The 16823-nt window shown below is 45.6% G+C and overlaps 1 protein-coding gene across 4 annotated transcripts in view; it reads left to right on the top strand.

Annotated features, from left to right (window-relative positions):
• APP (amyloid beta precursor protein) overlaps positions 1 to 16823 on the top strand; it is a 484182-nt gene that overhangs the window by 285307 nt on the left and 182052 nt on the right. For all 4 annotated transcript variants that reach the window (XM_086934030.1, XM_086934028.1, XM_086934029.1 and 1 more), the window contains exon 6: positions 6794 to 6978. In XM_086934030.1, coding sequence (XP_086790156.1) covers positions 6794 to 6978 — 185 coding nt within the window. The remainder of the gene's footprint in view (positions 1 to 6793; positions 6979 to 16823) is intronic.

Raw genomic sequence — 16823 nt, forward strand, 5'->3', positions numbered from 1 at the left:
ACTTGAAGGCTATAATCCAAGTGACAGCTGAACCAGACAGGTGAACAAAGGCAAGTGTTACCAAAAAATGACTACAAATCCCAGCATCCTCTGCACTGCGGGTCAAGGTGTCTTCGCCCAGAAAGCTCGCAGCCGAACCCACCCTTGACGAGCAGTCATTGGTTGAAGCATACTGCATTCACCGCTCATCTAGTCCGTGCGTCCGTGAATCAAATCAACTCGCTCCACCATCAATAAACAGCGGCTATTAGAGTTAGGTTGACATGGCAAAACAAGCATTGGCATAGCCAAAAGGTCTTGCCTATGGGACCTTATAAGTGTTTAGTTATCCAGCACAATATCCTTGGTGCAACAACATCAAGTGTTGCATAGCCAATAGGTCTTGCCTTTGGAACTTTATAAGTGTTTAGCCATGCAACAGCTGGTGTTGCACTAAGGATATTGTGCTGCATAACTAAATACTTATAAGGTCCCAAAAGTGAGACCTATTGGCTATGCCAATGCTTGTTAAGATTTGCCTAAATATCCATTTAATAGTAGCTACAGCCACACTTAAGCCGGTTCTTTACAGGGTAAGGATCTGGCTGACTGAAGAATTGTAACCCTATAGCGCTGTATTAAGGCAAATTCTGGCCATATCGAGAGCGGTGGTTTTGCCCCCCATGGTTAAAATATGTAAAAGAAACACTAACCAGATTGGGCTTGACTAACCTCTTGAATCAGCCATTTCTCATCATTGCATCTACCATCAAGTTGGTGAAGACTGTCTTTGGATGGAAGATGAAAAACGAAAAAAAGAATTCACCCAACCATCAAACCTGGGCACACTTTAAAATAGATTTCTAGATTTTAAGCCAGTTTCAAGGTTCCTGTCCTTTCTCAATGAAATGGATCCTCCCTTTAAATGTTCACATATATGAGGTCTAGGCTGATTACCTTACCACTTGCCTCAGTAACTTGCAATTGGAGGGGCAAAGTTTATGAAGCTAGTGATTTCCACCTGTTATTCTTCTGTTTTATTTACCTTAGGCAACACAAACAATGGATAGTGCCGCCCAGCCGAAACGTAGCATCCATCAATACAAAGTAACCCTTAAAATATGCATGTCAGATACCCCATTGTTTTTTCTGTTGCAAAATACCTAAATGTGTTTGGCCTGTTCGGTCTAAAATTATCTCTGATTTAGCCATGTTCTAATGTTTATGATGTAACACTTTGATTGCTAGGTCCTATAGGATGTACAGACGAGATTTCAAGAAAGAATAGCCAATTGTGTACATAGGCGGTATGATGTAGTATCTAGGAACCATATTTTACTTGGCGATTTTATTGCAACTGTATGATTTTATATTTGCATGGAATTTTTATGTTGATTGGATTGAATTTTTAAGATCTTTGATTGAAATAAAGTATTTATGACTGGCTGACTATCTTATGTAATAATATATTTTGTGTAGTTTTTTTAAACTTGAAGCAGTCTCTTCAAACCAGTGCCACTTTAAATGTTCGCTTTTTAAGTATTACACATGGGATTTGCAAATAGATTTGACAACATTATTGCAAAATGGTTTCTGCACTAAATATTGACGTGAATGAGTGGTTGGACATATCTAGTCAAGGCTCAGTGTTTAGTTTGGGATCTTCAGCTTTTTACTTATTCATAGATGATATCCAGTTGAAAGTGAGAAGCGATGCTTCAACCTTTGAGCTAAATCTGCTGTAGGGCAGAGAATACAAAGCAGGCCAGGCTTGTTTCACTAATGTGAAATATGAGGATGAAAGGAACAGGCAGTTTAGTGCGGATACATACATGGCGATTCATCATTAATTCAACATTTCAGGGCAAAGTACAAACTAAAAAGATGGTACCTTAAATCAAGAAATAAATGCAAAACATTTATCAGCAACATACTGCATTGGAATGCATAGTATCCTGTCTGCCTCGTGTACAGTTTGCCTTGTTGCATTTAAATACTCAGGGAATACGAGGTTAAAGAAGCAGGGTTAAGACTTGTTAGAGTACGAGCGTTTCTTGTTTGACGTTTAGTTTACTGCAACCCTGAATGCATGGTGCAGCAAAGCCCAGATTACACTCAGTACAAGAAGCTACAGCATTCTCCTGACTGAGGTAGTGATAGTATCCATAACATGATAATAAACCTATGACACTCACATAGCATTAAAGATAATAGGTGTTTGTTGCTGTATAGTGGATAATAGTGGGTTAAAGGTACAACGATTGGGTTAGGAGTATTAAAATTTGAACCTTAAATAAAAGTAAGTTATTTGAATATGTATTTGAAACATGAAGGTTTTTATAGACAAATCGGCAAACAATACATTTCTCTAGAAAATAGACGTACTTTCGGGTTTGGGAAACCTTTATAAGGCCATGTAAATTTCACCGAGGGTGTCTGAAAGAAGTTCTTCAAGTGGAATATACGATTGAAAAGTTTGATTACTGACGATTCTAGTACCTTGGGCAGATACTGGAATGAATCGATGGAGAATAAGTAGATCAATGTTTGTTAAATCTGGCATTCACATTGGATGTGGATAGTTAATCTTTCAAACTGGATGTGGCCAGTGGCTGTGGGATGAGATGGGAATAGTGTTTATGGTCTGAGTGCCAATTCTGGTTTTATTTTGAGCAGTACTTGAGTAGGGTTTTATTGAACGAGGGGGTTTTGGACTACTAACAGGGAAGAGAAGAAAGGGCAAAATAAAACTAAGGTGGGGCATGTATTCCAGGAGGCAGCCATCCGAACAAGCGCTGCTTTAATGTCAGTTGCTCCTGGAAACTCAGGATGTATGTGCTGGTCCACAATGCTGTGCACCTTAAGGTTGCCATTGGAGGCCAAGTTGTGCAATCAGAGACTTACAAATTAGTAGAACTAAGAGCTCAATGTTGAGCTGCTTGCATAACTAAAAAAATAATTGGACATTGTAGGAGGTTAAAGAGAGACTGTTGTATTAATTCAAGGGATTAATTTATGGGGAGTTTTGTCGTCTTGGGTGTCTTAATTCTATATACAAATCAAGATTTGTCAAAAGGCCTTTGTGTTCACACAACCTCATAAAATTGGACCTCCATTAACGGAGGATGCATTCAGTTTCCTAGGAAGATGTTTGCGATGAACAAATCATTGAAAGCATACATTCATGCAATTGGGATTCTTCAATTATGTACGGTCCATACAGTGATCATCTATAAGGAAAACTGTCAATAATGATGCAGTGAATTAGTTCAGTCTATGCATATAAAATTAACCTTTGCTGATAGTAAAAGGCGTATGACACGGTGCAAGCTCTAGTTGAGAAACGTAGTTCAGTTGTTGCGAATTGTTAGCACACTATAGATATTGTTTCCTGAAGATCTTCTTATAATAAGTTTATATAGGGGTTCCTTTCTGAATGACTTCTAGACCTAGAACCTTTGATTTATATTGAGATAGCATGACTGATGGTGCCATTATCTGTATGATTCATAAATACTTTTAAAATCCAGTTATTCATAAGTTTAATTCTCTGACTTCAGTGTGTGAAGGAAATCTTTCTTTATTGTTAACGATGGGATAGATGTGCTATCCACTACTCTCCAATATTTAAAACTGCATTTATAAGTCTAGATCGTTTCTGAATGATGCGTTTATAAGAGCTGGAATAAACTATTTTGTGTTTTTTGAGCATTCAATTACAAACGTTTGTATTTTATGCCAAACTCATCAGTTCCTGATTAGAAGAGCAGGTGCCTGAAGAATTCCTGAGCTTAATTCACACTTGCAATCAAAGAAATCTGCCATTTATTTGGCTTTTACCTATGGTAAGTTTAGGGTTGGAGTGGGAACATTGGTATTCTCAGGGAATAGGGAAAGGTGGCCATTCAATATGTGTAGCACACGCAAAATGTTGTAATTGTCAGTTCTTACAAAAATTCCTCATGGCTTTTCAGTTTCTATTGATGAATGTAACTTTGGTAATTTAAAAATGGCCAAGAAAGTTTGTAACTTATGCAAGAAATCCACAAATCTGTGGCTGGTTCAAGGAGTGTTTTTTTCTTTACTAAAGAATGTGGGGGAAAGTAAAAATTTGCAAATGCAAATTATAGCTGTACTTGGGGATATTATCCACATCTTTTCCAGTATAGACATTATTACAAGGGAATAGGAGTATACATAGAGAAGTGTCAAAGATTTGTTTTGCGTTCTGTGAATTCCAACCTAAACCTTCATGTAGACCTACAGTACATAGATCGCTCTTTGGATTAGTAATTGGCCTTGATATTTATTTGATAGTTGAGGTATGACATTTCTAGCTTTCTTTCTTATCAAAGTTGTCAACAGTCATCCAAATTTTAGGAATGTTTGATTTAGATAGTATCCGATCTCTGCAAGCCTTAATGATGGTACTATCAGCACAAGCCCTACTGATTTCCACAACTGTGAAGCAAAACCAACCAAAATCAAACACTTATATCTTAAGATAGATCTGAGCACTTACCAAACTTCCCAGTAGGGTTTTGATTTCTAGAGAATTGGTGTCTTGCTAAGCACTACATGTAGAACAATTTTTTTAGTATCTTTATATTCGCTAGGGGTTCAAGCCTTATGTAAGAGGCTGAAAGTGGCCTGGGAAGCCTTGTTGCTTCTGTTACTGTTTGTCACTTCCAGTCAAATCGTAACACATAAGACTATTCAAAGCGTAGTTCGGCATTTGAATACTGGTATTAAGCTCTGCTGCAGTCTTGGTTTAGATATTGTGTTTCTGGGTTTCTATAGGTTCCATCCTAACTTTTTACTTTCTTAATACCTCCAGCATATCTGGTGCCTCACAGCATTGATAAGTGGCATATTCACTCTTGTTAGTCTAAGCAGAACACACTGTGCTTCTATGCTTTTTTATGTCGTGGAGTTAGAGGTACCTGAATTTAATCTGAGCGAAAAGTGTGAACATTATCATAAACAAGATTGAAATTGCTGTGCGTTGTGTTGCTGAGAAACGCTCTTACACCTGTACACCGATGAAGGAGAATTATTGACCCTCTTTCTCATTACTGTCTTTACACAAATTGGCTTTCTTCTTGGTAATTTGCCATTAAGATGTGAGATCTCTCAATTTCAGTGGCGCTGGGAAGATCTGTTACTTGCAGTCTGGCTGCTGGATGCAATATTTTGTAGTCTGAGGCCTAAGCAGAGTTAATTGGAATCGCTGTACCAGTTTGTGTATGTGTTAGGGATAGACACAAGCAACTTCATCTGAAGCTTCCCATGGTCAGTTTTAAGTCTTTTTCGGATGACCTTGGTTTCTTTGTTTGGACTGCTGCTAAGACCTTATAAAACTATGGGAGCAAATTATTATTAACTAGAGAAGTTGTTCATTTGAATTATCACTTTCATTCAGCATTAAACCAGCTTCATTCTACTTGGGTTCAGGTGCTTGTAGATAAAAAAAAAAGTTCTACTTAAGTATTAGACCTTCAACATTGGCAGCTATGACTCACTCTGATTGGCGCTTAATATCGCAGATGCTAGGAGCAGCACAGCAGTCCATAGCTCTGCACTGGAAGAAGCCTAACCCTCCACCTATTGCCACATGGTTTCTCCGCTCATGGTACATCTTGGCCCTCTAGCTACTTACCGCCTGTATTAACCACACAGACACCAAATCCACTCGCACTTGGATGCCATTAATTCAGCATTACTCCCAGATGGAGCACTCCCGGTTGGTCCCTCCTCGACTGCGAGCTTTAGCGCTCTTTGACAACCCTCTTGCGTCCTATTCTAGAGGTCTACAACCGGCTTCCCCTACTACTGTAGACAATGTCTTTCTTCCCCCCTGTAAGAAGCCTTAGCCCTCCTTCCCTATGATATCCTGTATGCATCCTCCCCTTCCTGTCCCCTTTACCAGGGGTTGGTCTACCCCTTACCAGTTTGCTGCTTGAGATGTACATCCACTATTCCCAAAACCTGCTAACAATAATAAGTAGTGGTGAATACATGTACAAAGTACTACATAAATATACATAAACCTTATCCACTTTGTTTCTCCATTAGAGGTGGGCCCACATGACTCCTATGCATTGATGCTTTATTGAATGGAGGGCTTCCCTTCAAAAACAGTGCCCACCTATAACCTACGCCAGGGAAACAGCGCATTATCTTCCCCCTTTTCTTCTATTGCTCCCATACCCTGCTTTGGTTTATATTGTAATCGGTTTCATACATGGCTTCATCGGTGTATCCTGTTATTTGGGATGTTTTTTGCTTTATATCTTTTTCCTTTTTGACTTTCCATGTTCAAAGTATATTCAATAAACAGATTTGAATATAAAAAGAAAGTTCTACTATAGTTACTGTATGAGGGTGGGCAATATATCTGCTCAAATGGGCTTCATTTTACGGACTCATGGTTTAATAGTTAAACGTTTATAGAAAGGGTTAATAAAGGCTTTCAATGTAACTGGTGAATTGGATTGAGTGAAAATGCTGAAAATATTTGTGTGTTGTAATGAGGGATTTTTTACCCATCAAGCGTAGCCCTCGTGATAATTCTTGAGCCAAATATATGATGTCCTTCATACATTTTTATAGATTTGTGGTACTTATGTTTGTTTAGAAGGTACCTCCACTCTGAATTTAGTTTGCACTATTTGCTTCTTACCATAGATTGTTTTAGCATGTCTGCACTAAAGTTCTATTTATTTTTAATCAGTGTAATTTGCTACTACTTTGTTCATTGCGTTTGCTTTGAATATTTTCCTTGTAACAGTAAAAGCAATTGCTCTGATTTCAGTGACGACAAAGTAGTAGAAGAACAGCCAGAAGAAGAAGAGGTTGCAGATGAAGAAGTAGACGATGAAGAAGATGATGAGGTTGATGAAGAGGCAGATAATCAATATGAAGAAGCCACAGAAAGAACCACAAGCATTGCCACCACTACAACAACCACCACAGAATCAGTTGAAGAGGTTGTAAGAGGTATGAGGGTTTACTTTGTTTAAGAATATTCTTCTCTGTAAGCGACTTTCTGCAGTGCAAATGTACACTTCCTCACTAAACTAATGTTCCAAACAGCAAAATATTTTACCAGCATAGCCGTAAGGGCAAACTTGGGTAAAAGCACAGCCAAATTCAATGGTGGAGTGCGAGCTATTATTATTTTTTTTTAATTATTTTTATTTACTTGAGATTGCAGCAACATTCTCTTGGATTTATAACTTTAAAGTTGAACTATTCTGTGATTTTTCAACAAGAGAATGGAATTAAGACAGAATTCATACTTGAAAACAGTCCACCAATATTTTAAAAAAAGAAAATTGACTATTGGTAAGCATATAATTTTATAGATTCCTACTGGTGAGCTGGATCATATGCAACCCATGTCTCGACTATGAGAAAAGAACACAATAAATCCCCACTTCCAGCATTCTCTTCCTTAAACCTAATGTAAAAATAATCATTGGGACACAAGTCAAAGAAGGTGACACTGTCTTTCAACTACACTTAAATGGCAGTCCACAGGAAAAATCGCATTGCCGTAGCCTTCCAGCAGAGAAACATATCACGTTTGGAGAGAATAAACGTCTCCTGTCTGAGGGGACATGAACATTTAAAAAAGTCATCTCTTTTAACATCATCTTAAGTTGTTTCTTCAATGGTTGATTACACTGTGGTAGTTAATGGCCATAAACCCGCTGTGCGAGCAGTGCAATGGATGACATTTCTCTTTCTGTAACCAAATAGCATTTAGTTTCCTAACTCTGATCTACTTAAACATATTAGTATGGTAAAGTCTGTGAAGTTGTCTTTGTTGGCCAACTATGCAGATATGCGGCTGTCAATAAATGTCAAGTGTCATCTATATCAGATCAATTAGTGAAGAATAAGCACCGATTTGTATTTTCAAGGTAGTTTGCAATTTTTTCCTCATAAGAATATATTTAAGTCAAAACCTGCATCTGCAGTCTGAGGGAGACTCCGACAAGTTCAGGTCGAGGTGTGATGTTTGCATATAGCACATCTAATCACAACACAGACTGCATTAGTTAAACATTTCCAATAAATAATGAAGTACCCTAGTAGTTGAGCAAAATGTAATTTATCTTTATGCTCAAAAATATTTACCTAATGAATGATTTGTCCTAATAGTTGCTACTTTGTTGAAAATCAGTACGACCGGTACCATAGACTCCATTATGAAGTGTAATATTGAGGTGGAGAGACTTTCCCACCCTCCCTCTCGCTCCCTGTGGCTGCCTCACCCTCCCTCCCGCTCCCTGTGGCTGCCTCACCCTCCCTCCCGCTCACTGTGGCTGCCCCACCCTCCCGCCTGCTCCCTGGGGCTGCCCCACCCTCCCGCCCGCTCCCTGTGGCTGCCCCACCCTCCCGCCCGCTCCCTGTGGCTGCCCCACCCTCCCTGTCAAACAATGACCTGTAGCTAGGGGTGTAGCTGCCGCCCCATCCTCACAGGACTCGATCTGTCATTGCTGGCTTACATTTTCATTTCAATATTGTGATCTCTGATACCAGTAGAGAGACTGCTTCAGTCACGACTGCTGTTTTACATGCTTGTTTCCGCTGGCATCATTGAAAAACTTGAACTTCTTCTTTTCAAATGTGCAGATGCTCAGGAAGCTCTGAAATGCTGACAAAGACCATGATTTCTTGGAACGGTTAGCATGTTATATTGTGAGTGGCCATGTCTTCCTCAAGAAGGAAATTGGAATGCCAATGAATGCGGAAAATAGAAAATATTAATAGATGTATCTAGTTCCCTTTAAAAATTCTCAAACGCATGCATCTGCTGACTGAGGCCTTCATGAAATTTGATTAACTTCTTGGGAAGAAGCAATTGTTCATATTGCACATTATACAAAAATGTCCCTACTTTCATTAACACGGTCAAGGGTCTGAATCAAAATTCTTCACTCCTGTATTAGGACCATTAAAGCACCTTGTGTTATGAATCACTTGATAAGTAGTGGAAAGACTGGATAAAGGGTATAATAGACATTGCTTGACAGTGAAAAGAGATATTAGAATTCTTTCTTATGGTAGAAAAATATAAAAGTATGCCCGCAGCTTCAATAGTAAATCTTCCATATATGCAGAACCACCAAACGTTAGAATTTAGAGCGGTAACGCTACGGGAGGTACCCTACTGAAAAATGTTAGTGTTCGAGCAAAGTGAGAAACAGTGCACCCCAGTGTTTCTCTATGAATCCCAAAAGAGCTGATGTTTGAAAGCCACTTGGTTCACTTGAGGAATAAAGCAGTTAAATGCTGAATGCTACCCCATGTTTCCTTATTGCCTGAAGCAACAAACGGTATTAAAAGAGGATAGAGAGGGGATTGGAATATCAATGAGCATCTATTGAACCTTATTCTAAATTAGAATCTACAAAGCTAAATTGGGCTAACTTCTAAACACATCTGTGGGGGTGATAATGTGGATAAACCGGCATAAATACATTGGTTTGTACAAAACCTTCTCATAATGCATATACAATTGGGTTTGCTTTTATCTTCCATAAGGCTGTTATAACGCACATTTCGAGTCTGATTGGAAGGGTGATCCATTAGTCGATCCTTGAGTGTATGAAGACCTCCCCCATACCTCCTGTAATTGAGTTTGTGGATATTTACAAGTTTATGGGAGATTGACCTTGTGGTCTGGTCAGCTGTTAGATGTGACATATGGAGGAAAGGTGGATCAGCAACCCCAGGCTTTGCTTCTCACATTAACATGGAATATTGTACTCTTTATTACAGAGTTATGGGGTTCCAGTAATTATGCCACTAATGAGGACACTGCATAGCCTTTGGGGGATTAGAGATGATTAATTTCTCTGTTAATCTAAGGATATGCTCTGGAAAGTCTGATATATCGGATTCTCCCACCCGCTGAAAACCCCATTGCTTAGTCGTGGTGATCTTGCCAGTTACAGCAATATAGTTGGACCTCTGTTTTAGGTCCCGCCTACCAGACACAAACCAGAGTCCTCCCATTGTTTACCATTTTTTGGCTTTCCTGTCACTAATTAGCTGGCTTTTTATTTGTTTCTTGTCTTCCTGTTCTGTGTTTGTTCCTCCTTGTGTCCTTTCATTACATATTTTCTGGTTACTATATTTTAGTTTTTGGTTAAGCACTCTATGAAAGGTCATGTGTTGTTCAACAGTTTCCCTAATGTGCTTTTCTTCAACACTCCTTCCTCAGCACTCTGCGTTGCTCTTTCTTGACTTTGGCTGGCTACGCTCCTGCCCGCTCCCCAGTGGCTGCCCCGCCTGCTCCACAGTGGTTGCCTTGCCCTCCCTCCTGTCCGCTTCCAGTGGCTGCCCTGCCCTCCTGCCCCCTGTGACTGCCCCGCCCTTCCACCCGCCTCCAGTGGCTGCCCCGTCCTCCCTCCCGCTCGCTCCCAGTGGCTGTAGCCCACCCTCCCTCCCTCCTGCCCACCTCCGTTCTGCTCATGGTGGCTGCAGCCCACCCTCCCTCCTGCTCACGGTGGCTGCAGCCCACCCTCCCTTCCTCCCTCCCTCCCTCCCTCCTGCTCACGGTGGCTGCAGCCCACCCTCCCTCCTGCTCACTGTGGCTGCAACCCACCATACTCCCGCCCACTTACAGTGGCTGCAGCCCACGCTCCCTCCCTCCTGCCTGCTTCCGGTGGCTGCAGCCCACCCTCCCTCCCTCCCTGCCTGCTTCCGGTGGCTGCAGCCCACCCTCCCTGCCTGCTTCTGGTGGCTGCAGCCCACCCTCCCTCCCTCCCTGCCTGCTTCCGGTGGCTGCAGCCCTCCCTCCCTCCCCGCCCGCTTCTGGTGGCTACAGCCCTCCCTCCCTCCCTCCCTGCTTCCGGTGGCTGCTGCCAACCCTCCCTCCCTCCCTGCCTGCTTCCAGAGGCTGCAGCCCTCCCTCCCCACCCGCTTCTGGCTGCAGCCCACCCTCCCTCCTTCCCTGCCTCCTTCCGGTGGCTGCAGACCACCCTCCCTCCCTCCCTCCCTCCCCGCTTGCTTCCGGTGGCTGCTGCCCACCCTCCCTCCCTCCCCGCCTGCTTCCGATGGCTGCTGCCCACCCTCCCTCCCTCCCCGCCTGCTTCCGATGGCTGCTGCCCACCCTCCCTCCCTGCCTGCTTCTGGAGGCTGCAGCCCACCCTCCCTCCTTCCCTGCCTCCTTCCGGTGGCTGCAGCCTTCCCTCCCTCCCACCTGCTTCCAGTGGCTGCAGCCCACCCTCCCTCCCTCCCCGCCTGCTCCCGGTGGCTGCAGCCCACCCTCCTGCCCGCTCCGGGTGGCTGCAGCTCACCCTCCCGCCATCTCCCGGTGGCTGCAGCCCACCCTCCCGCCCGCTCCCAGTGGCTGCTGCCCACCCTCCCGCCCGCTCCCAGTGGCTGCTGCCCACCCTCCCACCCGCTCCCAGTGGCTGCTGCGCACCCTCCCACCCGCTCCCAGTGGCTGCTGCCCACCCTCCCACCCGCTCCCAGTGGCTGCTGCCCACCCTCCCACCCGCTCCCAGTGGCTGCTGCCCACCCTCCCACCCGCTCCCAGTGGCTGCATCCCACCCTCCCACCCGCTCCCAGTGGCTGCAGCCCACCCTCCCACCCGCTCCCAGTGGCTGCAGCCCACCCTCCCACCCGCTCCCAGAGGCTGCAGACCACCCTCCCACCCGCTCCCAGAGGCTGCAGACCACCCTCCCACCCGCTCCCAGAGGCTGCAGACCACCCTCCCACCCGCTCCCAGAGGCTGCAGACCACCCTCCCACCCGCTCCCAGTGGCTGCAGACCACCCTCCCACCCGCTCCCAGTGGCTGCAGACCACCCACCCACCCGCTCCCAGTGGCTGCAGACCACCCACCCTCCCGCCCCCAGTGGCTGCAGACCACCCACCCTCCCGCCCCCAGTGGCTCCCTGTGGTTGGCCCCAACCACTCCCTTGCTCCCTGTGGTTGGCCCCAACCACTCCCTTGCTCCCTGTGGTTGGCCCCAACCACTCCCTTGCTCCCTGTGGTTGGCCCCAACCACTCCTTTGCTCCCTCTGGTTGGCCCCAACCACTCCCTTGCTCCCTGTGGTTGGCCCGACCACTCCCTTGCTCCCTGTGGTTGGCCCCGACCACCCCCTCGCTCCCCTTGGTTGGCCCCGACCACCCCCTCGCTCCCCGTGGTTAGCCCCGACCACCCCCTCGCTCCCCGTGGTTAGCCCCGACCACCCCCTCGCTCCCCGTGGTTAGCCCCGACCACCCCCTCGCTCCCCGTGGTTAGCCCCGACCATCCCCTCGCTCCCCGTGGTTAGCTCCGACCACCCCCTTGCTCCTCGTGGTTAGCTCCGACCACCCCCACGCTCCTCGTGGTTGGCCTCGACCGCCCGCTCGCTCTCCGTGGTTGGCCTCGACCGCCCGCTCGCTCTCCGTGGTTGGCCCCGACCGCCCGCTCGCTCCCCGTGGTTGGCCCGACCACCCGCTCACTCCCCGTGGTTGGCCCCGACCACGCCCTCGCTCCCCGTGGTTGGCCCCAACCACCCCCTCGCTCCCCATGGTTGGCCCGACCCTTCACCAGAAAAGCCTGTCTTGATAGGAGGTCTCAGTCTGTGTCCCTATAAATATATATGCTAGATGAACATGGATGGTACAGTCGAGATTCTCAACTTCTATTTTTTGTATTAACTTTGTGTTTTCCTTTGGAATCTTTCATCCTTTTGAGATCAATAAGAAGAGCCCCAATTTTGTTGTGTCTTAACAACTGTGCCTAGACACTTACAGTAAGATATGAAGTTCTATATAAATAGCAGCTAGTGAAGCAGTTTAGTCTCCATCTTCACAGTCTCCATGGTTGAAGTTTAAAGTAGGCTTCAAGCACCCAGCCATATACACGCAGTGAGGAGCATTATCATGGATCTAGAAATGAACCTTCATGATGATATTTCTGCACTTTTTTCATTAAGTGGATCCAGCCATGGCACCAGCTGGCATTCCAAGTTACTACTGCAATTCTTTTCAATCACCGTAACTTTTCAGAAACACATGATTCTTCATCACTCTGGTTAGCTGAAAATGAAGGATGTTTGCTTTAAGAAACTTCTACTTGAAAGTAACAAGAAAGATGTTGTTTCTTGTAGAAACCATCATGTATCCTTTTCATCAGTGTTTAGGTTAATAAATAAATAAATGTGGACCCTTGCCTTCATAGAAAACCATTTAATCTCCCTGTATTGCTGATGTCTTTTTGAGGGGTCCTGGCCTGGGGGTGTGCAGATCTGAACTTTTTTGGGCTGCTAGTTGTGTACTCAAGATGCACATTTTTTCAGCTGGGATCAGTTTGTCTTATAAACCTTCAGGTTTTAAAATATGTTTTTTACTTCTTAAATAACCTATTTGAAATAATTTGTTCATGGTGTGTGTAGCTGAGAATACACATGCTGTTAATACTACTGACATCTAGTGTTGGGTTTGGACTTGTGCCACTTTTGTTTGTTCGAAGAATTCTTTTCGAGTAGCAAGGTGTGGCAAGACCACCTATTGTTGCCATTGCACAGGGGCATCAGCTTCATAGTCAGATTGTTTTTGTCTGCCATCTGGTTCAGACGTGTATTCGGGAGCTCCCTATTGATGCCAACAGGTGTTCTTGCAGGGCTCCCTGCACTGGCCCTTGTCGGTCCAAGCAATCCTACCTATTGTTGGTCTACTATCTGGGGTTACTTCAGTGCCGTTCATTCTTAAAGGTCAACTAAATCGCACAGTGGGGCTGTGCATCTGTGACTCAATCACCCTTGAAAAGCTGAATGTCCACGTAATGGAAAGGATTCTTTTTTGGTTCTGCTAATCTTTCCATGCGAAGTACCCCAGGAAATCCTTGCACAAAGTTTGTAACCTGTCCCATGATGACAGAGAGGAATCATGTGCAGTGTGTCCTGAAATCCGTAGCAAAAAGACTGTTCGGAACCACCAGGCGAATCTCATTTCCTCTTCTTCAACGGCGCAGCACCAGAGAGGAGGTAACTCCAGATATCTTTGAAGAAGTCAAGGAGGCAGCTCTGCAGCAGACGGGTGCATCTGGTGCTGAGATTGAAGAGGCATTCTCGTCGGAGGAGGCCGCCTCCAACTCTGACATCGAAGCCGAAGGACCTCTGCCAACCCAACACCTGTTGCTGAGGACCGCATTGATTACCACTATCACCCGTCCTTCTGAAGCACCAGTGTCCAGCTCTCATGCCTCAAGGCAATGGTCGGCACCAAACTACTGGACCCGACAACATCACAACCCTCTGTGCTGAAAACCGCGCTGATTGCTGCTTCGGCACCGAACTCGAAGGTATCCACTCAGTCACAGTCTGAGCCAAAAGCTTTGGGGCCCTCTTTGGCTCCATCCAAGATATCTTTGGAGGAGTTCAACCAACCTATCTTACAGAGGCTCCATGAACATTCAGACGCTGGTCAACAGAAATCCACATCTGGCCAGGAACCAGCAGGATCCTGGCTAAGCCTGCCCAGCCATCCAAGGATTCCCTTAAGAGGAGACTCACTTTCAAGGAGAGCCTCAACTCTCATTCGGATGGCACCCAATAAGCCTCTGTCAGGACAGAGGCTGCCTCTCCATTGCTGCCTGGCACTTCCAAGCCTGATCCTCCTCCTCCTCCACCCCCTTCTCCCACTACTGCTCCTCCCACCCCTCCTATTCCTACTTCATTCTTCCTGCCTGTGGACAATAACACACATTCCACAAAGGAATCTCCGTATTCTGGGGATGGTGCCAGCCCAGGGTCTCCATGTGATTCATCCAATAACCTCAAAGGTCCTGACCCATGGCATGACTATCAGGCAGATCTCCCAGCAGGCACTGACCTAGACTTATACCCTGCTAAGCCATTTTCCCTGCTGATACTACTTCTTACCACAAGGCTTTACCCAGGGTGGCTGCTTTCCGTAAATTTGAGGTGCAACGCTCAGCCTGAGGAGGTTTTTCCTGCTGGAAAGCCTCTCCAACACAGAGGTCCCTCTGTTATTTACCCTTGTTAAAAAGCATACTCGAGCCTGCTGGGGACATCTTCAAAGAGCTGGTGAAAGCTAGTCATCATGCGCAACTTCTCCATTAGACCCCACACTCCCATCAAGGGAGAGTTACTACCAGATTCTCTGGTGGTACTCATGGCTAGTAAGAGAGCAAATTCCCAGGACACAGGGGATGTACCCCCTCCAGACTGGGAGAGCAAGAAAGTACATTCTGCTGGCAAGCATGTTGCAGTTCAATCCACCACCTACTGGTGCATTGCCAACTCTTTGGCCCAGCACTTGCGGTATGATCGTGCCCACAATGGGACCAGAGGGAGAATTTATCCACCATTCCCAGAACAATACAGCAAGCAGTGGCAGGAGTTGGCAAAGACAGGGCGAGATTATCTACACCAACATCCAGTGCGCTCTGGATGGCGCCGACATGGCTGCTTTGCAGCATTCATTTAAGTCTCCTTCACCATGCATGGCTACATATCTCCAGTTTTAAGCTGGAGGTTCAACACTTTCCTAATGTAATCTTTTCGGCACTCAGGTCGACGAGATGCTCGAAGAATAACAAAAAGGCACAGATGCATCTAAAGCCATGGGTGCCTTGCAGAGTTCTACTGCCTGCGGCGCCTTTCGGCACCCACATTACTGCACCGCGGCCAAGGCAGTTACCACACCTATGCCTTATACCACATACAACAGCAAACCCCTTCACAAGGTTACTGCAGGGGAGAGTACAGAGGAACAGGGGTAGTGGCATAGTGGCAAAGAGACAGCTCCTAAAGGAGCCTCTGCTACAAAACGGTGACGGTCTCCACCTTCCCTCCCACCCACCGCCGACCATCCAACACCTGTTGGGTCAGGCTACAGAGGTTTCTGCCTCACTGGAAGGCAATTGCGGCCAATGGGTGGGTTCTAGACATCATACAGGAGGGGTATTGTTTAAAATGCACCCAAACGCCACACAACATCCCTCCCATCCACACACAAGTTGTCCATAGAACACCAGCATTTGCTAAAAAAGGAGATGCACACACTAATTAACAAAGGGTCCATAGAGCCAGTGCTGCCACAATATTGCGGCAAATGGGTGTAATCCCTGTACTGGCTCATTCCCAAGAAGGATGACTGCCTCAGGTCTATACTCTACTTTCAGCCCCTCAATTAGTATGTTCTGTCGAGACATTTCCAAATGGTCACACTTCAGGATGTCATCCTTCTGTTGTGGCAAGGCGACTTCGTGACTGCCCTGAAGAACTCCTATTGTTCCATCTAGCCCGCACACCCCAGATTAATGGGCTTTGTAATGAGTAGACAATATTATCAGTTCAAGGGGCTACCGTTTGGAGGTACCAGCCCCCAAGATCTGTACCAAGTGTCGAGTCATGGTAACCGCTCACATCGGGTGGGGTGGCATCCAGGTGTTCTCTTACCTTGACAACTGGCTGATCAAGAGTGCCATACAGCAGCAATGTCTGGCACACATGCAAACAACCATAGGCCTTCTTCTCAAGTTGGGCTTCACAGTAAACCTAGCCAAATCTTACCTTTAACCACTTCAGGTACAATCCTTTCTCTGGGCTACCCTAGACTCAAGGGTGGGGAAGGCTTACCCAAGTCTAGCCAGGGTCAACACTTAACAAAGTCTAATACTTCTTTTTCCGCCGGATCGTCAGGTAATGGTCAGGACAGTAATGCGTTTATTAGGCATGATGGCATCCTGCATTGCAATAGATCCTCGTGTAGGGCTACACACGCGTCCCTTACAGCAGTGCCGTAGCAGCACAATGGTCTCAGGCGAACGGTATTTGGGAGGATCTAGTGTTGATTTGGCTTTGTACAC

Source organism: Lissotriton vulgaris, chromosome 8 (assembly GCF_964263255.1).
Source record: "Lissotriton vulgaris chromosome 8, aLisVul1.2, whole genome shotgun sequence".
Classification (NCBI taxonomy): Eukaryota; Metazoa; Chordata; class Amphibia; order Caudata; family Salamandridae; genus Lissotriton; species Lissotriton vulgaris.